Source organism: Meleagris gallopavo, chromosome 8 (genome assembly GCF_905368555.1).
Source record: "Meleagris gallopavo chromosome 8, MGAL_WU_HG_1.1, whole genome shotgun sequence".
Taxonomy (NCBI): Eukaryota; Metazoa; Chordata; class Aves; order Galliformes; family Phasianidae; genus Meleagris; species Meleagris gallopavo.
This window is the reverse complement of record NC_139411.1, coordinates 13681765-13704269: the sequence shown is the minus strand read 5'-3', so window position 1 is coordinate 13704269 and position 22505 is coordinate 13681765. Positions and strand designations below refer to the sequence as shown.

Genomic DNA, 22505 nt, shown 5'->3' with positions numbered 1-22505 from the left:
GAAAAACCTTTTTGATGCTTATTAACAACAAAGAAAATTCAAGCAGTGTGAAGATGAACTGATTTGCAGTACTTCAGCTTGATTTTACTAGCAATGAAATGTAAATTGTGTTATGGTGCAGAAAACTATGCCAAGTCATGGGTTTTATTTCAGATCATTAGTATGATGAGCATGTTGTGTTTATGTGAACAAAACTCTTATGAACACTAATCTGAATGGCTACTTAGTCATTTCAATCAGTTTATAATTACTGTTTGGCAACAAAAATACCATTTTCATCCAATAAAACTCTTAGGCTTATATAATTGTTTTCCTAATTCTTTTCCTCTATGCTCCTGTTTTGGTATCATGTGGCAGTTATTTGGTTTTCACTTCTCTGATTTTAATAACCCAGTAAGTTAATCTGTCATATGATGGGCAAACATATATAGAGACTACCCTTCCCTTGCACATATGCTTGAAATAGCGGACAATCCAGATCATGTGGTTCCAGAAATTAACACCTCTTTATTTGAGAATACTAGATTGTTAAATAGCCTATGTATGTATGTGGAAGTCTGTAAGGAGAAGAAAGTCTTTTAAATAAGTGTAAAAGACATATTTTGTATTTGCATGTTAATGTGATTACATTTCATGTTTTTTGGGTGGGTTCGGGTGGTTTACACAAACCATTGCTTTCTGAAGATACAGAGGCCTCAGTAAAACTCACCATGCCTCAGGAAGGTAACACAATGCTGTCAGGAGATATGTACACAGATGGATGTTTTGGGGATGTTTTTGGGTTGGTTGTTTTCTGTTGCCTTCCCACACCTTCCAGGTTAGTGGCCCTGCCACCTGCCATGGCCATTCCCCTCAGGTGCAGCCTGGACGAGGGTTGAGGGCAGCCTGGCTGGGGGACAACTAATTTTAGATGTTGTATAGGCCTTGGCTGGGACTTTATTTCCTTCATGAAAGCTTGTCTGTTGCTGCCTTCTAGACCTGTGAGCAAAATATTTTGTATAATGCACCTGTGTTTGAATTGTGGCTGAGTGAGCTAGCCAGGTGTTGAGGCTTGCTCTGATCCCACTGCCTCCCCCCCCCCCCCCTTTGAACAGGGTGGGGCTAGGAGAGGACACAGCTGGGCAGATGGCCTGGGCTAACTGCAGTGCATAATGCTGTGCTTAGCAAGAAAATTAGAGAAGTAGGGGCTTGGGGAGATGAGCCATCTTCAAACAGGAGCTGGCTGGGCATCACTTAACTCACTGGAGGTGATGAGTAAGTGCCTTTGCCTTGCTTTATTTTCTTCCTTTATCTCACTTCTCTTTCACTTATGAAACAATTTTTATCTCATCCTGTAAGTTTTCTTGGTTTTACTTTACCTCTTTGCCTGTCCCACTGTGTGGTTAAGCTGAAGGGAGCAGTCAGCTGTGTGGTGCTTAGCTGCCTGCCAGAGTTCACCCACAAACAGGTGCATTGGCAACTTTCTGATGGCAGTACAACTTCAGTGATAGCGGAAGCAATTTTTCTGCAGATATGTATATTTTCAGGACTTGCCTGCAAGCTCTCTCTGACAGGTTGACTTTTTCCTCCTTCCCGGGGAAAAGTTGCATACCAAAACTGTTGCAGGAGTGAAAGAGGCAGGTGGCATGCCTCCTCTGGGACTAAAGAGAAGGTAGCATCTCAGAATTATTCTGAATTCCTTGATGTTCAAGGAGGAAAAAAAAAATAAAATATCAATTTCTGCTAAAGGCTCATGATTTCCTATCTTTTGATATTGTGACTACATGCAGGGGAAAAAAGAATAGGAATGGAAGGCACTAAAGTTGGTGCACTCCTGTGACTTAAGAGGTGGCGTTTTTTCTTCTTGCCCCAGTGCTGGGATACGAAGAACCCTTGGTTTCTCTGTGGAAATATTTGAACTTCAGCTTTTGTAAAAGAAAATGAGTTGTTTTGTTAGTTTGCTTTTTTTAACATTTATTTACATTGAAGGCTGAAGCACTTCCTCAGCACTGAGTCATAGATGTAGAAAAAATTCCTTTTCAGTTTTGTACATTTTAAGTTTGATTAAGAAGAAATAGGCGATATTTTCAGGGAGGCTCCCACAAGTGTGCTTGAAGGCCCCAAAGAATTTGTTTTCTATACTTCCATACTGTAACTTATGCTTTTCCCTCACTTATTTTCAGCGTCTGAAACTTAGACAGTTGACAGCTTGCACTGCTGTCTGATGGAATAGATACTACCATGCTGTTTGGAGGTGTTATTTTGTTTGGAGGTGTACTATTACTTGATAGTGGCAGTTTGATTTTGTTAAATTACTGGTTGTGTACTTCACCTGAGTTTTAAAAAGGTCAGATACCAAGTTTATTCCATGAAAGGATTGGAATACTGTTTGAAGGAATATGCACTTGATTAGTGGCACAGAATCCTCTCCAGGAAATCAGAGGATAAATGCATGTCAAAATGTGAAGGTATAAAAATATTGAAGTGAGTTCTTTGTTTTCTGTTCACCAAGAGCAAAAGGTGACTTTTTTTTTTTTGCCTTTGGGAGAAGTATTTTTTTCCCCAAGATGATTGAATATGATTTTTTCTTATCACTTGCTGATAAAACTCCATTTTTATATGCTTAAGTTTCAATCTGATCTATTTATTTGTCTTCTGTACAGTCAAATATCTTTTAAATGAGAAATATGCCAAATAGGATTGTTCTGGTGCAAAGATTTCCATTTAGTTAGCATGGGGAAAGGAAGTGGAATATTTTTAAATAAAGGATCTTTGAGTTGCCTGCACAGAGAATAGGAAACGCATATTTTAAATATTTTGACATAGGAGGTCAGACAGAAAGTGTTTCATTTTATTGCTTTTATGTTTCATATTTATTTTGTATGATCTGCCCCATTTTAAAACTTCTGTAAACAGTAGTTGTTCTTAAAACTAGCCGCTATGACATTTATTTCTAATACAAAGAGAATGCTGTGACTTTGCCAGCTATGCTTCTTTTTAGTATAGAAGGCCCCAAACTATTCGTGATACTTGTTCTGAAGATAAATTAGTGGCTTCTAAATAATGCAGTGAACCCTAATTCTCTTTGATTAGTAGTGAGTTAGATGATAGCGACCCATTGAAATTGGTCATCAGCATAAATAATGAGTGAATGAACTGATAAAATGCAAAGTCATTGGCCATCATAAATCAAATGAAATCCACTTTCTCTGGAAGTCACTGAAATTAGAAGTCCATGCTCCTATTAATTATTTTGCCTTCTGAAGACGACAGTGTTATAAATCAGCCTTGAAAGGCACTTCACTTAGGAAGCTGAAAGAGTAAGACTGCCTGCAAATTGTTTTGTATACGCACCTAATTGTTTCTTAAGTAACCCACCTTTTGCAGTATGACTGCTGAAAAGCAGAAAGTGCACCCAAAAGTGTAGATTAATGAAAGCAACAAATACTGCTATAAGAAAATTATTTGGTCAGAGTAATTGCCATAGCTACTGCATTGGTCAGTCTGAAACCAAACTGACTGTTCTTGTTAGGCAGGGTTCCTCCAGTCCATTTAGAATTGAAGTGATTCTCATTTATTAGCCAGATATAATTACATTGCAGTAGGAAACTTGTTAATAAAAAAAAAAGTCTGGAGAAATGGAAAACAATCATGCAGACTGGGTTAATTTAAAGTTGCACTGTGCATTTGCTTAAACAGCATACTGTAAGAATTTGCAAAGTCAGGTCAACAGTTTTTTTTGCAAAAAATATTTTACTTCTACTTCATAGGCTAGTTTTGTAGTTTTTATCTGTCTATGCCTCTTCCTTTATGTATGTATAATTATATACGGAGAAATGTATGATTTTTTTTAAAGGAGTACTTGCTCTCTCTGTACTTGTAAAAATTCTTGTAAAATATTTTATTCTTCAGGCTTTTTTTTTTCCCACTTTTTTTTTTTCTTCCTTGTTTTAGAGCTTCCATACGTACATCATTTGATTATGCCAAAAATTTGTCTTCATTCATACTGCCAGCCATTTAATGAAATGCAAGTAGACCTGCTGGGAATTGGAGGAAAGGTGAATAGTCTCAGAACTTTAATACGAAAATATAGAACAGTAGGATTACTGTCTAAGATGTTAGTTTATAGTTCCAGTTTTCAATGTCTTCTCTAATCTAAACTGTAGATGATTGCTGACATCATGCAAAAAACACCTTGTGATAAGTAGAAGTGAGAAACTTAAAGGAAAAGGTTAATAAACCCACATTCTATAAAGAAAAAATAGGGAGAAAAGCATGTGTGTATTCAAGAAAATATGTATAAAAATGTAGTAGATTAAAAGGTTAGATTTGATACTAAGCTTTTACCTAATGTAAGGTCATCTGGTTTTATGTCAGTATATCATTTGTGTACTAGACAACCAATTATGAAGAGGGTAAGATATATAAATATGTATTCTTCAGGAATTCCATTTATTTGCTTAAAAGACGTGGTTCTGGGTTGTTTTCATAGTAATCTTCTGCATGAAGATCATAGAATATGTACTATGCCAGTAACTTTGTCCAAATGAGACTAGAATTCCTGTAGACTGGATGGGATTGCCTATTAGGGAGGACTGTCTTATGAATTTACAAATGCTTATTTAACATAAGATCAAAATGTGTTTCAGAGTTTATTTGTAATATGCTAACACTTTCATTTCTAAAACTATGTAACTTGTACTCCTGTTAAGACCTGCACATTCAATGACATTCTTATTTTATGCATGGACTAAATGAGAAGTTCTGTATTTCCACTCCCTTAAACACACAAATTATTTTTTACATATCTTGTTTGGAGTGTTTGGTAGTTGATATTTAATAGGCAAAAATAAGTGTATTTTGCTTTAAATAGTCTATCTCACTGATGCCAAAATAAAATATAGCAAGAATAATATGCTGTTCAAGTAGTAATTTTGGTCATCGCTTAGTCCAAGAACTGTTTTCAAAAAGAGTTTATCAGATTTTTCACTTTTTTTTCTGTGCACTAATCCTTCAGTGGATAGAGTGGTGAAGGGGTCAGGCTGTTTGAGGTATTAGAGGTGTGGGGTGCAACAGAACAGCATCGATACCCTCCAAATTGGAGGAGATTAAAACATGAAGGTACAGCTGTTGGAATCAGCAATGCTATTGAACTATGGGCACAAAGTAAATAACACAAATCTTTACAAAAGTTTTGATCTATGTGCGCTGAGGAGATCCTGAAAAGACTATGCTTTTTTTTTTTTTTTTTGGTTAAAAATGTGAAGGAAAGCAAACATAACGAAGCCACCAGATTTTTCCAAAGGCTTCTGTCTCCTGTGGAAATTAGAAACAGTTTTTACTATTTGAAACCAAAATAAAATAGATTGGGTGAAATATGGAGGAATGATATTTTTAATGGGTATAATAAAAACTTGTTCGCTTTCTGACACAATAACTATTTTTAATGGTTTTGAATGCAATATTTGCTTAAGTACACTGTGCATTGCTAAATAAAAGGATGGCTTTAGCAGCTGGATTGGTTAAAATTCATGTTCATGAATTTGTTGGCAAACTGTGCTGGTGAGATTTTAGTTTTCAGTTTTATCATCTAATATGTTCCTAGGATGATTATGTATAATCTGGTGATGATGAGAGGATGTTGAAACATGTAAATTTCTTTTCTTGAGGAAGCACAAGCAACTGTACATAGGCAGTTACAGTGGTAATTGAGTTGGTTATTTTAAAAAGAAACATATATAGCATTACATTTGCTTGTACTAAGGTATTTGATTTGCATGTCAGTACTAATTAACAACGGGTGAATGAAGTCCAGTAGTTACTGCTGAAAATGTTGATCCTAAGATATCATTGTGGGTATCCCATTTATGTATTTTCAGAACTGGTCTGGTATCAGTGTTTCTTATTTTTGATTGTCAGTGTCATTAGTTTTGAATGTATTGGCCTGCTGTGAAGGATATATTTATTTCTTTAGGTGTACCTTAGATGAACTTATGTTCCTGTTTTATAGTCTTGTAGATATTTTAACAATCAAAAGAAGCAAATTTGTCTCTACTGAAAAAGCATTAGTCCTCATACTGCTAAAAAGGGACCTTATTTTAATTGCATTGATCATTTAGTGAGTGAGACATTATTTAATAGAGGGTGCTTCTGAAAAGTCTCTGTTGCTTCTGTCATTTCCACTTAGGAAAGAGATGATCCTTGGAAGTAAATTACTGTCTTATGCCTTCATACAAGATGATGAATTTGGTTCTCTTACTAACTTCAAGTACAGTTAGTTAATCTATGCAGTCGTTTTCACTGCATGGCAAACTTGATAAATGTTTAAGTGGTTCCATTTTGTTCTTTGTGGGAGAAAGTCAATGTATAGAACATCTAGCAGATGGCAAAGACCTGCACAGCTCTTCAGGTCAGCAAGAGTAAATGCTGACTGAGAGAGGAAAATGTATTTTCTTTTTTTCTTCTTACTATAGGAGTAAGCTTATGTGAATAATTAAGTTCCAAACAATACTAGTAAGCTTTCACTGTAACGCTTCCCAGAAAACACTGTTGCATTGAAAAGGTAACATCTTTCTCATGGCAACCTTAGCCACTAACTGCTAACAATATTACTCCTGTTTACCTGGCAGTGGTAAGTGACTCTGGACCACCGAGTAGTTGGAAAAAAAAAAAAAGCTCATGTTATGGCAGAAATGCCTATGGGGGTAATGAAGCAGGCAGTCTGTCTTTTTTTTTTTTCCAATTAATGTTTAATTCTGACCATAATAACTAATCTCAAGATTAAATGTCTACTTTAACTTTTTCAATGTGTCTGTAATATGGAAGTGAGGCCTTTCCTGCTCAGCTTTTTGACATGCCTAGTTTTAAGCATATACATACTTTTGCTTATTTACCCAGGATACAATTTGTTTCAGGGAGGCAGGCTTAAGTGTCCCTGGATTACAGAAGAAAAACCTACAGCCAGTGACTACAGTATCATGGTGTGTATTTATTTATTTTTTTTTTTGCACAGCTGTGTTGTATCTCTATAAACAGTACCTAACCCTTATAATCAGTGGACATACCCATTTTAAGACTGGTACCCAAGCAGGTGAAGGGGCTGCTACTTCTGTATTGATAACCATACGCAATGGAAGTGAACCAAGGATAGAACTATTGACCTGCCTGCTTCAGTCAGCTGTTCTAATGCCATCTTGTGCCTATTAATGGAATTACCAATACTTGTTTCAACCATGGCGCCACGGGTGGTGGAACAATATGGAAAGGAAATGCAAAGACAGAGTAAAAATCCAGTATGAGTCTTGATGTTTTAATAATAGCAACCAAAATAGATTTAGCATTGCAGCAAAGGAAATTTACCTGTGTAACGTACTGCTAAATACTTCATATCTGTTCTCTGAAAATGAGCTTCCTCATTAATTGCTTTTTAAAAAGTCTCTGTTTTTGAAAAAAATTATTTCATACAAGATTTTCCACTGTCTCTTCCACCGGAGATATTTTTCCAAACACTGTCTCCAGATTCTATCAGAGCATTGAATGCATTTTACATTATATATTTGTTACTAATGTTGTTTGATTTATTTTATGAGGAAAAAAAATGAGATACCCTCTATAGTTCTGTAGAAGGGGGGGGGAGGGGAAGCACTAAACTTTTGAATAATGAAGTGAATAGGGGGTTAAGTTTCTTATTTTTGTTTGATTCTTAGTTTAAAAAAAAATAAAAAACAGAAAAAGCTGCAAGTAAATATATTTTTATGTATGCTAAGCGTAAAGATAGCTGTGTCCTACCATATTGATTTATTAGATTCTCTGACATTTTAGTTGTGGTCGTTATGTTATATTTATGAGATGAATGTTGGATTCCCTCATTATGTTATCCTCATTTATTTTACATACTTTTATGGCTGGTTGTGCTCAGCTTTACATTTAAAGCTTTATTGCAGCTGTTAGTGTTGGGGGGAGGGGGAGGCAAGTACTTATTGATCCGAATTTTCATGTTTACTGTTGTAATCATGATTTATTTGATCTCTTTCTACATATAAGGCCTTTCTTTGAAATAAAGTAGTGTATTTAAGTAGGTTTCCTCATCTGAAGGAGGGTTTTGCTTAGGAAACTGGTAGTGACCACCCTTTTTTAAGGGAAAATGTTGAACTATTCATAACACTAATGCTGATATTTTTCTTTATATAAAAAGATGCAGGTGATCTTCAGAATTTCATATATATATTACATTCTCTGGACATTTGAGATTAGGCAGTATTAACATTGGAAATGAATATTTGTTGTAGGCTGTCTTTCATCATGTGACTACTCTAACCATACTAGATTTGGTTTTCAGTAATGCTTTTGTGTGTGCTATTTACAACAAGGGAAATGGAAGTCCTAATATTTGACAAACATCACTGTAATTTGGGTGTCCTTCATGAAAAGCTGTAGGGGAACCCAAGCTAAGACTGTACTGAATGTTTAACTCCTGAAAATAAGGCTGTTCTGGGAGTTTCTGAAGTGTACAGTGAAAGTGATCCCAACCCAGGTGGCAACATCCCTTTGAAAACCTGTGCTCAAGTCACAGTGAAATGGTGGAGTGCTGGTGGTGGGAACAGTAATGAAGCTGAGAGCTTCTGTTGTAGGCTCTCTGGTGAAAGATATGTGTTTCTTCATCATATGTTGAGATCTGGACCTTAGTTTATAAATAGCTACTTCTGTACATGGAAATAATTGATGTCAGTGTAAGTAGTTACTTTCATGTAAAGTAGATTTGTTACTGTAGTATCATTACTCTGTGTTTGATAGTGTACTTAAAATTTGGCAGTGATCCTAGGAAATAATTTCTTATTTAATCTATACCTTCCTTTTGATTTTCCAGGCATAATTTATTTGAAATTGCAGTGTGCTACATAAATTCGTCATTGTTTTTACAGACTCAGAGTGTAGCGAACAAATTATTTCTAATCAGGATTTCTAGGTTATTGTTCATAATTAAACTTAGTATTGGGTATATTTCACTATACCACATTTTGCAGTGACAGCCATGTAAATTAGGTATCATCACAAGGGTTCTGGAGATTTATATTGTTATAAGGGTACACTGTAGCCTTTTCCCATAAACTAAAGTGTATTTTCAGAGCATGCAGAAATTCTGTAAAAACCTGCATTCTTGCATTTTGTCATGCAGCTTTTTTGAGTTTATGTCTATCTGCTTTGTAGTTTGCAGACAAGTTTTATGGCTCTTCTGTACTCAGCGGTTCTTTTTTTTCCCACCAAATGTTCTTTGAGTAACGTGAGTAAATAGACACAAATGGCAGGAATTTATATCTTGTAATGCTAAGCATAAATTATTTTGATTAATACATCTTAATATCATTCTTCTGTAAAACTGTATGCACAAATACAGGATGTACTCAGATGGTAAGTCTCTTATTGTGAAGTGTTATTCATCTCCAAGCTGTTCTTTTGGCATTTGATTTTCGTTGGTATGATTTTTCCTTTTTTTTTTTTTAATGCATACTTCTAAAATACAAATTAGTTTTTTTTCTAATGAATCATTATCATGTGCTATCATCAAAGGTTATTCACTGATGACTTGAGAAAAAGGCAATGAAAACTAATTTTGGTTGTTAATGGAAATGTATTTTTAGTCTTAAACAGCTTCCCTGAGCAATAATTATGGTTATGCCTCTTGGGTGTTTTTGGACTTTTAAATTTACATCTAGCAGTTCTTTTTCATTTAGTAGTTAATCTTTTACAGAACACTACCAGTTCATACTTCAGCCTAATATTAGGAGAGTCGAGAGAATATATTCATCTGTCTATCCTTCTAAAACATGGATATGTGTTTTTTTTTTCTGTGTTACTAAGAGATGGCTGTGCAGATAATGCGAATGAGCACAAGTATTTACATTATGGCACTGTTCAGTTCTAGATTTCAAAAGTATGAATTCAATCAGGTCATGTAATTTATAGATATTAGCAGCAGGATATTTAGGTATCATTGTGGAAATACATTTCTGCTATTCAGCCATGAAGATACCATTTCTGTAGGAAAGCAGAAGCATAAAGGGGCATTAATTTGGGATTTAGAATTTAACATGAGGTGCAGGTCATAGCAATAAATAAAGACTGAATTAGTAAAGCAATATTTCACTACTGAAGTAGATATTAAAAGATGAAGCTTTTTTTCCACCTCCAGTATTTTCTTGTACAGTTGATAATTACATTCCTGCATAAACCATTGAGATATAAATCCTGCCCTCCCTACTGGAAGAGAGTTCATTTTGAAAAAGGATTAATGTATGCCTTTCATCCAACTTCCAGTGAAATCTTGACTGCATGTTTAAGGCCTTGTGATTAAAACTCCGGTCCTGTGGAACAAGTGGAATTAGGCAAGCAATGCTAATTTAGGTGTCTGAACCTTATTTAGGTAAGGTAACCTACTTTATGTATACGGTTCTTCACAGTTTAAGAAATGGTTAAAATTAATCCTGTGTGTGGTTACTGAGAAAAGAAGCAGGAACAAATGTCAATAAATCTAGATCTGTTTGAAGCTAACGTCTCTAAATCTTAGTCTTGACTGCTCACTGGTAGTGTCAAGAGCAGCTCCGTAAGATGAATTTGAGGGGAGGATGAAAAAGGTACCATATTAAACCACAGAACTGATAAGTTTAGTTAAGAGGCAGAAGATGTGTCCTTGCAGTGACATTCAGTGGCCGATATTTGTTTCCCTTTAAATAATATGCTGTACATCTACGAGAATGATGGCTTGGTGTTTGTGACATTGCATCTTCACCAAGGTTACTGGCTCCAGGACAGGCAGTCTCTCCTCTCTTTCTCTCTCACACCCTGTCAATAAATATCCACTTGCCTGAAGAAGTGAGATACAGATTTTACAGCTGACACCAGAGCATCTTCATTTCCAGAAGCAATGAGTTTCAACACATGTGAACGTGAAGTAGGGAAAAAAAATAAATAAATAAAATTAAAGGGATATATATCTTTCAAGTCTGTCATAGAGAGCAGTTACCTGCTCCAAATAAAAAAATAAAAATAAAAAAAAAATCCAAGGTTTGGAAATAGCGTTACACTTTAAGTCTTCAAGTTAAACAAAAAATTTCTATTGTATCAATATCATGTTAAATTCTTGCCACAGCTTTGCCTTAGAAACAGATAAATATATTTCCCTTCCCATGTATGGATATTAATATGTATATTTGCAAATTGAAGTGGGAAAGTAATCCAAGAATAAGGATCAGTTTAAGAACATAAACTGTTTTATTTTTTTCAGGGTGTTTACAATAAGATAACCAATCCTTTTCACTGCCTTTTTTCAGCCCAACACACAACTTTCCCAGCTCTCAGCTAATGAGGATGGAGATAATTCCTACATACAAATGCATATGCACATAATAAAGTAGAGGTGTATGCAACATAGGTATTTCTATAATGCACGGAGCTGTAGAGTGAAATGTTATGTAGCAAAATTTGCAAATCTCAGTCAAATGGAAAGTGTCTTTAATTTTCTTTAATTTGTAGCCTATTCTTTCCATGGAGGGGAAAAAAAAAAAAAAAAAAAACAATTGGGAGGGGAAATTTATTCATCTACAGTTTAATTAATCTTTAATTTTAATTTGTCATTTTAACATCTGTGAATAAAAAACATTTTTGTTTTGTTGGTTCATTTTAATGATTATTTTACTTTGAAATTCAAATGCATTAGCAGATGTAATTAACAAGTTGAATTTATGTGGTACCAAATTGCTAATATGATCTTTCTTCTTCTGCTTCCCCCTCCTCCCTGCTCCTTCTACTCCCACAGCTGTCCCCAGCAGTTGAGCAATGTTTATGGATCAAGCCCCCATTTCTTGCCATTCTTCAGTACCAATTGAAGAGGTATAATCATCGTTGTTTGTTTTTAGCTCCTTCATGGCCTATTTGCATCAGTCCAAGAGCTGGAGACACCAGAGGTCCATCAGCCTATATTGTATGGATGTGCTGCTATGAATAAGACTGAGGCATGTTGTCCTCAGTATTGTGTCCAGCCTGCTAAACATATATTATAACTGCCCTTGATATTCAGAAGTATGGATAAATTGAGAGCTGGTGTTTCTAGTGAGAATCAAATCATGGAATCTTTTTATGGAGCTGGTAAATCCTTTGCAGGAGTGTACTGTGCTATTGCAGGAACAGTTCTGTAATACCAATTTTAATTTCTTACTACCATTGATAAGTTTATGTAGATCAAAAATACCAATACATGATTAAGGTTTATTTAAATATTTCAAGTGCACAGGTAGCATATGTAAAGGTGGTATGTAGGGGGAAGCTGTGTCTCCAGGAATCTCTTAAATTCCACTGTTAATACATCACATACTTGAAGAAAATTTATGTGTAAATAAATAGAATCATTTAGGTTCTGCTATTTCTAGAAAAACCTTACTAATAGATTCTTGTGGAATTTGTCTTCAGAATTCTCAGTTACAACGCAAAATATTTTAAGTTACGTTTCCAGAAATTTTATTTTATTTACAAACGTACAATAAGGGAGCTGTTGTTATATGTTTGGTTGCAATAAAACCTTAAAGGCATTGATTTCCTCCTAATGTTTCTAGATGATCTAAGTTATGTCTTTTGCTTCTTTGTTTCTTCATGAGATGCCACGGAAGACCATTGTTTTCCTTCATTCTGCCTCTTTCAGACAGGAGACAGAATGCTCTTTGCAGCCTTCTATGTGAGCCTTGTGAGACTGATGTAGGATTGGTAGACGTCAGTTTAATTGTGCAAGGTAAATCTTCTCAAAACCTGCTAGAGTATATGAAATGCTGCTCTAAGATGAGGTGATGGGTTAGTCTCATTCACATATAGTATGTTAAATGGGTGAGGAGATTATAGGTAGGTGGATCTCATCAGTAGCACTTGTTTGAGACTTGTTTTGAGTTAGAATCTATATGAAATTGTGTGAATCTGAATATTTTTATCCATACAAAACTGTGATGGTTCTCCTAGAAGGTGTGACTCAGCTTTCTGCCTTGGGTGCTCAAATATCGCATGAAAAAGATGCAATTGTGAATGAAGCAATTAAGAATTAACAGCTGTGGTAGTTGATAGTTTGTGTTTGTTTCTGTTTTAATTTGTTAAGTAAGGCTCTAGCATGGCCTGGCTGCATTAAAAGCTGTGACTGTGTGAAATTGCTTTCAAAATATTTATCATAGCAAAGCAGGTTAATTCAGTTGTTATGAAATTTATGATGTTTTTGGTCAAGGTCACTGAACCTGTTGATTACTAACTATTAATTAATTGGGATATCAATCTCTTTCAATTTTATATTATTGCTTGTTGCTTTGTGATCTTGTGGGAGATGAGAACTGGTGAAAAGCCTGCTAAGAACCTTTCTGCGGCCTTACTTCATGACTCCTGTGTAAGTGAAGTTGTGAGGAATTTATCTTCTTTCTGAACTTTTCAGAGCTGTAAGATTTCAATAATTAATTTGCATTGGACAAAGTAAAAGACTTTTGCTTTATTTTAATTTTTTTTACTCTGCTTTAGTTTCTATTAATATTGCATCATTTAGAGGGTGATTATTAAGTTTGTTTTTTGTGTTGCAAAGAGAACTTAGTCTACTGCTTCAGGGTCAGATTTTAGTCCCATGTTGCGATTTTGTAATCCTAAATTAAAGAACTCCTTCCAGTGTTTTGCAGTTTGCTCTGGTATGTTAAATCTGGGTTTAAGTTCCCAGCCTGGGTTTCAAAGTTGTTTGCATATACAAAACTACACACTACTAATAAGAAGAATAAGTGGAAGAAAAAAAAACCAAATATTTACTCCTTGCCAAAACTTCTGATCAAGCTCAGAAAGACTTTTTTTTTTTTAATTTTAATCTGCTTATCCAGTACATAACCCCATAACCCTGTCTGTTTCTGATGTTTCCTGCATCTGTGACTTTGTTAGCAGGAATAGTTCTGGCTGAGATGGTAGTGCAGCCTTAGCTAAGTACTCCCTGCTGTGTTCGATTTTAATTCTCTAATTCCTAGCAGTAGTTAATTTCAGATACATCTATGTTAAAAACAATTTCCAAAACCCGTCCACACAAACAAACAAAAATTGGACTAGGATATCAGATAATTAATTTAGAACTAAGTCTCAGTGCCTGCACTGTCCCAGGCAGCTTCTGAAAGTGCTTTGCATGTATGCTGAGGGAGATGAATGTTGTTATTTTCAAAAATGCTTGCACAAGGCCAACAAACTATTATGATTATTGGCTCTCGACCAGTAATTAACATTTCTGGAGGCTACTGCTCTGTCTCTGGTGAAAGTAATTATTCACTTTCAAGAATCCTTTTACAGACATGTTCAAGTTTGTTGAAAATGTTTCTCATTAATTTACCAATGTGTATTTTATTTCAACAGACAAAGGGAAAGTGAGGAAAGGTCCTCTATTGAATTGAGCATGCTTTCCTTTGACAAATGGGGAATTTTCCCAGTGGTTCCCAGGGAGTTCTGTTTGGTTACCACTTATAGGAACACGTTTCTCCCTCTCCATGTGCCACATTGCATTCCTGCTTTGTCTAGGGCCCTTGGTTACACACCTGTTTATGGGTGTGAAACTAAATACATAATTTGCAAAAGAAATGTGACGCTGTAATAGCTGCTGTATTTCTTGAAACAGATAGGAAGTATTAGTTGCGTCTTTAACCCACTATCTCTTCTCTAAAGTTTTCTAGAAATGTGTATATCAGGAGATATAACAATACCATGGGAGCAAAATATACCTTATGTTTACACTATAACTGAATTATTCTTGCTAATTATACTAAGTATTTTTAGTCATTGATATATGCAGCCACTAAAACACTGCATTTATCAGCCAAGTTTTTTTTTTCCTTCTTGGTTTTGATGTTGCCAGTGTATATTTAATCTCAATTTATTTCCACTAGTCATTGTTATATAAAACCTAATGCATGAGAACACAATATTTATCCCAGCAGCTGTTAAAAATCTGTGGATATGGATTAATGTCAGCTTTTAAATGTGTAGTGCTTTAGTTAATTCCATCCAAGGACAGATGATATCATCCACTAGGAAAGAATATATTAAAGGCTGTCAGCCAGAAGGTAGTAAAAGTAGGTGATATGTTATAAGGAGGACTAAAAGGTCATTCAAAGAAGAGATATTGCTAGTAAGTCAATTAAAATTTTCAAGCTGACATTTTACAAATTTCTGTGTAGCCCCTAAAACGTTTTCAAAGCTAGCAAAATTCACCTCCAAGACTGGAAAAACAAGGGTCATGCAGAACTCGCACAGTTTCTTCTGAAACGAGTAAATTGTGATCTGACTACTTTGGGTTAAGCCATTGAGCAAATCAGGCTTATGAAGGTCACATGTTTAGCCATGGTGGTGTTCTCTGAGCTGTATTCATAAGAATGCTATGTAAGTATTTTGTACGTATTACTGCAAATTTGTTTCAGCAGGTGCCTTCTACACTGTCCTGCAGTCCTTTCCAAGGCTCACTTGTGTTACGTGCAAGCGGCTCAATCTGTATGGGTAGATAGGGATTGTGTACAAACACTTACTTAGATTTCATTTAGATGTGAGTGCAAACTATTTAAAATTCACAGCTTATGGACCGTCACTGTATAATAAACGTTGCAGGATATGTTTTGATGCTATCTAATTGTAGGATATGAATACTCAAGATGAAATACAAGGGGAGGTGGGAACACAATCTTTGTCACAGAATGAAGCCCTCACTTTCAACTTGTATTTTTCTTCCCTCATTGTGAGTTTTACTTAATGTTAATCAAACTTGGGGGAAAAAAAGACTCAATCCCAGTGAAGGTATTAGTATGTCTGTTTGCCTCAGTGAAAGAGGAAAATACTCATGTATCTTTCAGTACCAGGCACAAAGTTAAGACAATCTGGCAATTAAGTTTACTTACATTTTGTGTTCAAGGACAAGCAGAAATACATTTGATGAAAACTCAAAACGTAATTTCTTTTACTTAGCGTTATCTAAATCCCAGTGGTAATGTTTTTCTCTCAGACATACAGAACACATTGCAAATGTCAAATGCACATTTTGATTTAGTGTTGTTTATGGTCCAGTGTCAAAATAAATAAATAAATCAAATTTCTTAACTTGAACCATTTGTAATAAAACTTTTTTTGTCAATTTCTGCATGTTTTTTGTTGTGAACTTTGTAGCCATGAAGTGACAAATTGCAATGTATTTATTTGAATTTGGACATAGGCTTTAAAAGATACAGAAAGCATCCTGTCAACCAGAGCCTTAGGTATGAGATCTCAGTTACCTCTTACCAGGTGAAATGTAGTTCTGTCTACGTTAGACAAATTTTTTTTGTTATGCTTTTATGCGCAGGTTAGTTCACATTTGTAAGGGATGAGGTGAGGGGAACTTTAAGGGATTGGGTAAGTGGCAGTTTGAGGTTTTTGCTTTTTTTTCTATGTCTACCTAATACTTCTCTCATGCAATAGTAAAATATCTTGATTAACTATGAGGATACTTTTTTCTCAGCTAATCTGAAACCTGGCCTATCTGCATCAGTTTTGGTACTGAAGAGATGTTTCTTATTGATTCTTTTACTTATCAGTCAGGAGGGTATCAACCAAGTGTTTCAGTGATGAATGATCAGACAGTAGTCAGATTCTAGTTTCGTGTCTGAAATAGACTTTTTCTTGTTTTGCACACTCTCGCTGATAAGATTTCTCTGTGACCTTCATACAGAAGATTTGTTGTCTTCAGATATTTTCACTTTAAAAAAAATCTATTTAGCTTATTATCAGAAGATACTCTTCACTACTTGGTGTTTCAATCCGCATGCTTATTGTCTAGAAAAGGTGGCTGCATCAATTTCACTCCAGATTTATTCTTTATATTACCTAGTTCGGTTCAGTCATGCAAAAAGTAAATTAATGAACTGGGCCTCCAGAAAATATGCGGAAGGTCTACTGCAAACTTTTGAAAATGCATCATTTACTTAAATATGAGTAAAAGAAAAAAAAAAACCCACACATATTGTCTAAGAGTTTGGTAATAACACGCTTTTTCTCATACGTACTCATATTATGTGAAAGATATATTTGTATGCTAGTGATTCTGTGCATGCACGTTCTACATGCATATCTATAACACAAAAATATTATATCATGTCTGTATCCACTAATCTAACATGATTAGGTTGGCCCTGCTTGTTTCACTTGACAGGCAGGCAGTGACATCAATCAAAATTTCTGCCATTCATGTTGCTTTTCACTGTGCCAGTGAGAATCCTGACAGGTTTCTTTCCAGTGGGATAGAAGTATCATCAGGATTTTGGCTTTTGCTATGTTGGGAGTATATTGATTCACATATACAGATCCTTTCAGTCTTTTTAATCTGTCTTCACTTAAGCTTTTGTCTAAATGGCATGATGGTTTATACTACCAAGAACCAGTTGGATATCTCTTAATCTCAAATGCTTAATGTTCCGTCCCAAAAGACAATTTGTAGAGTGTTGGAGGACCTCCCCTGAGAAGACAGGCTGAGAGAGCTGGGCTTGTTCAGCCTGGAAAAGAGAAGCTGCAGGATGACTTCATTGCAGCTTTTCAGTACATAAAAGGAGCCTATATACAGGAGGGGAGTCAACTCTTTCAAAAGGCAGATAATGACAGGATCATGGGAGATGTTTTTCAGTTGAAGGAGGGAAGATTTGGTTTGGATGTCAGGGGAAGTTCTTTACCAAGAGAGTGGTAAGGTACTGGAACAGGCTACCCAGAGAGGTTGTTGACGCCCCATCCCTGGAGATGTTCAAGACCAGATTGGATGGGGCACTGGGCAGCCTGGTCTAGTATTAAATGGGGAGGTTGATGGCCCTGCATGTGGCAGGGGGTTTGGAACTTGTTCATCCTTGGGTCACTTCTAACTCAAGCCATTCTATAATTCTATGATTTTTTTGCAGGTTACTAGAATGTGTTGTAGAAAATCCTTATTTTGTCTTACAAAGTAGCATTTGTTTTTTTTTTTTTGTTGTTATTTTTTTAATTTGAAAAGGAGTGAAATATTAAGAAATTCTGTGTTTAAATTTGGTTATCTTCCTGAAAAATTGTAGTTCAAAAATATGAACAGTAGACTTTATTTTTTTTATTGTTCTCTGGCTCGTATTCACACTGAGGTTACTGCAAAATAATAAATCTACTGTGATTATTAAATCCAGTGAAACAAAAACAAGGAATTAATCTTAATTACGTAATCTGTTTTCTTGAAACTATTCTAAATACACCTGACAATGTAGAGCTTTGGTTCTGGTCCATATATGTATTCATATATTTTTGTCTTTTCCTAGAGTTGCAAGACAGGGTAAATTTTGCATCTACTGTACTTGAAAACACATTTTTATACAGCTGAAATAGTGACACTTTCTTGTGTAAGATGTGAAGAAGCGCCAAGGAGATAGATTCGCAGGGAGCTTTCTGCATTGCACCAAAAAGTGATGTGGGAGACCAATGGTGGACAAAACAAGGAATCTAGATGAAGCCATAGTTACACTGGTACTATGTGTTCAGTCTTTAGATCCCGTAGGTCATTGCAACACGATTCTGTTATCTCCCTTCTTGGAGTACAAGCACAATGGGAGGAGGAAAAAGAAGGAAATTAAAATGTTGAGGGTAAAATGCATCTGACCTCAGATTTCCTGTGAAATTACTTTTTCTGTTATGCTACTTCTGATGACTCTCGGTTCATAAAGGTAAGAGACTGGCTTGGCTGAGAGACAAATCTGTTCTCCCACAGGTGGTCTTTCATGTGCACGTGACTGCAGGTCATCTGGGAAAATGCTTTCTGCTTTCGTGTCATTTACACAACATTGTAGTGCCAAAATAACAAAATAGGAGTCATAACTTTTGGAGCACCCTCATAGTTTTTCTATAGAGAAACTCCTAGTATGCTTAATACAAATTTGGTGGTTAGAAAAAGTTTAACGTATTTTGCAGAGCCTTACATGCAATTGGAAAAATATTTGTACAGTTTATATTGTATATCTTGCATAGTAATTATATCACCACAGTTTATCTTAAAGTATTTTATTTGCTTAAAGGAGTTGTATCTGAAGTTAAACTATGAATGACAGATCACACCAAAATATTTAGCAGATATCTTCTGATGGATATTGATGCATTGTGACTTCAGCAAGCATTTTGGTTCAGAGAATTGATGAGCTAAGAATTTTATTTATTTATTTTTGCTGATGATGCAATTGATGGAGTTTGCTATTCAGTTGGAAAACTCTGATTTAACTGAAAATGCTATTTAGAAAAGTGTCCAGTCTTCACTGGTAGTTTTTAGAATCCTTGTATGCCCTAACATGAGACGTTTTTACACAGAATGAATAAAGTAGACTTCAGATACTTCATTTCTGGAGCATGCAAATACAGTGAATGAACATTCACAACATTCTTTTAAATGAAAAAGCTTTTGGAGTAGCCATTAAAGAGTGGATACAATGCTGTGACTGAAATACCTACTTTTAAAGTGCCAAATCTGCCTGTGTAGTACCAAACACTCTTTTAGGTGCCAAATGGAAATTCCCTCTACCTTGTAAAAGATGAATTAAGCATTTCAAAATGGAATCCTAAACAGCTGTCAAAGTGAAAAGGATGTAAGATTAATCCATGTTAGACCTGATCAAAATAAGGTGCTGCAGGTGCATATATGGTATGTGAAATATCATTTAATCCACATTTCTCCATTTGTGTTCTTTCTTTCACAAACAATCATAGCTGATAGAGCTAGACTATCTATTTTAGTAATGAACTTCGAGGAGCCACTAACATTTTTACAAATTATTTGTGTTAAAATATCATTATGTTTATCATTATTTGTTTGCTTTGTGGCATTTAGTTTCAAAGGCCTGTATAAATCTGTTTCCTATCTGAACTGTGCAAGTGGAAGCCTCACTCAACTACAGATGTGAACTGACACAAAAAATGCAAGCATCTCATCATGCATAGAGTGATTTGCTCAAATTTAAATGTGAAATCAATAATATAATAGTACCTAATGGTCTGTATTTCTGGCTGCCTGCATCAATCAGTAATTGTGTTCCAAATAGTTCACCATTTCTGTAAATCAGTGAAGATCTCAGTTATTGACATAGTGATGACATTTACATGTAAACAAGAAAAAAATTGTCTCAGCACAAACTAATTCAGTTCTCCTTAAATCAAGCAAACTTTGCGATGAAGTTGGGAATGAATTTGGAATGTTTTTCTGGGATTAATTTTTAACAGCTGCATCTAGAACTTGTTTTCCTAATCTAGTGTGCTACCTTTTTGTATGTTTTGTATGTCGAGTCATTCCAGTTCTTACAATGAAGGAAAGATTATTTTGTTATATAAGTAGTAAACTTAATTGTAACTGTATTTAAGTGTTGTAATGAATTCTAATTCAAATTCATATATTGCTTAAGTAATAGTATTGAAAAACTACTGAAAAATGCCTCCTTTTACCACAAAAATTATTTATTGTTTTTTATTTTTGCTCTAATAGAATCGTAAATAAGGTTGACTACTCTGGTTTCTATTACTTTGTAAAAGCTATTTTAAAACGTCTAACCATCTGCTTAATGGCCAGTAATACGTTTCTAATGGTCATTCTTGATAAGATACTTTCAATTTACTACGGTAATAGTAATCAAACAACTAAGCGCATTCTACAGTGATGCAGCTGAGATTGTTCACCAGTTTCATATCAGCAAAGTGTTATGTTCTTTGATGGAAAAAGAACAGTAATTTTGCAGGTTTTTCTATTTAAACAGTATCTTTTTCCAGGTGAAAAATATGGGTATGAAATGTGAACTTCTGAGATGTTATATAAATGGATGGTTTTCAGTACTTATGGAGCCAGGTGTGGTTACTGCGGTTGTAACAGGTCAGTTTAATTAATAATTGTCCTTTTTTTCTTGGATGATGTATACTGAATTGCTGTCATCTAGGGCCTTGCATTCTTTTGTGAGATCCTGGCAGCTGGTGACGGCTCTGCAAATTATGAGTTTCTTGGCTTAAAACAGACTAAATTGCAGACAAAACAAGCTATCAACTGAGTAAATACTGCACCTCTGTTTGGCTTCAGTGAGAAGAAGGAGATTAGCGTGAGTACTTAGTGTTCATAATTACTAGTAAGAGGCAAATAGTAGGCTCAGGCTGACTGGAGATTGTTCCATTATATCCAATTAACACCCACTTGATTATTGTTAATTACTTGTGTTGGATGACAGAGGAATAAAGATGTCATACTTCAAACATACAAGTACCATCTGGGTCATCAATATGCTGACACTGATAATATTGTGCTCCGTCTCAGATGCTTTTACTTATTTTCTCTGTACAGTTTTTAGACTTTGCTGTATTTATCACTTCTAAAAATTTTCCTTAAATAATGTTTGTTTTGGGAAAAGAAACAAAAAGCCCAACTGCCATATGATATGTTAGGATACTCAACTTCTTTTGACTTAGAGATTCCAACATGAAAAGTACAAATATAGTGATATATATAAATATTATGGTTACTTTTTTTTTTTGCATACTGATAATGCATTGTGATAAATGACTGAAACTAATACCACAAAAAGGTGAGTTCCCCAAGTGCAATGAGTTAATGAAGATTTTTTCATTTTATGTTGTAATATATATTTAAACAGTAAAGGAACAGACATTAGAAAGTCTATTGAAATAAGGAATTCCTAAGTATATTTAAAGATTTAAACAGGGAATTGAATATCTTGACTAGTCATTTGGAATCTATAATGTTCAAATAGTCTCCTTCTAAAGGGCATTCACAGCATTAAAGATCACCTTCCAAATACTGTAAATATATATATTTTATAATGAGCAGATATCTGCGGAATGGAATATTGTCATAGGATAATAGGCTCTGGCTGATGAATGCTGAAACAGAGCCAAAAAGCTTAATTTTAAGGCGTGTGACATTGATCCTGTGACAATCTTTTTTTACAATTTACTTTTATTTTTATATGCCACCTGGCCAATATGGATACCATCACCTTGTCAGGATGGGATGCTTAGAATCATAGCATGGAGAAATCTCTTCCTCCCTAGAAGCTTCATGTTATATTGTGCTGTTAATCAGAGCATCACAAGTGCAACAGTTGTCAGACTTGCTTTCTAGCTCTGCAAAATAATTTCTACCACTCAAGATGGGGAAATGTTGAGTCTGTGAAGCACTGGAGAATGATTCAGCATGCCTCCCAGTATGCAGCGTTTAAATATGTTATGTACATGTAATGTAATGTAGCAGAAGCAGATAGGAGAGTGTATTTTTGGTTTTGTTCTTCTGTATCGGTTCTGTACTGCCTTTGTGAAATTCTTTTTTATATGTATATATAAAGAGAGAGAGAGAGAGATTTGTTTTAGTCTTTTATATTATGTCAGTGTCAACCACTCCTTTATTCTAAGTACACTATAGCTGGACAGATCTCACTTGTAGATTGTCCTTACTGTAATCTGTCAGACATAAAATTATT

At 35.0% G+C, this 22505-nt stretch overlaps 1 protein-coding gene across 7 annotated transcripts in view; it reads left to right on the top strand.

Moving 5' to 3' along the window:
* The window catches only part of LRMDA (leucine rich melanocyte differentiation associated), a 638659-nt gene that overhangs the window by 225989 nt on the left and 390165 nt on the right, over positions 1-22505 (top strand). For 5 of the 7 annotated variants that reach the window (XM_085229446.1, XM_085229451.1, XM_085229452.1 and 2 more), the window contains exon 3: positions 6894-6959. The exons of the other annotated variants lie outside the window; for them this stretch is intronic. In XM_085229446.1, the coding sequence (XP_085085572.1) occupies positions 6894-6959 (66 nt within the window). The remainder of the gene's footprint in view (positions 1-6893; positions 6960-22505) is intronic. 7 annotated transcript variants of the gene reach the window in all.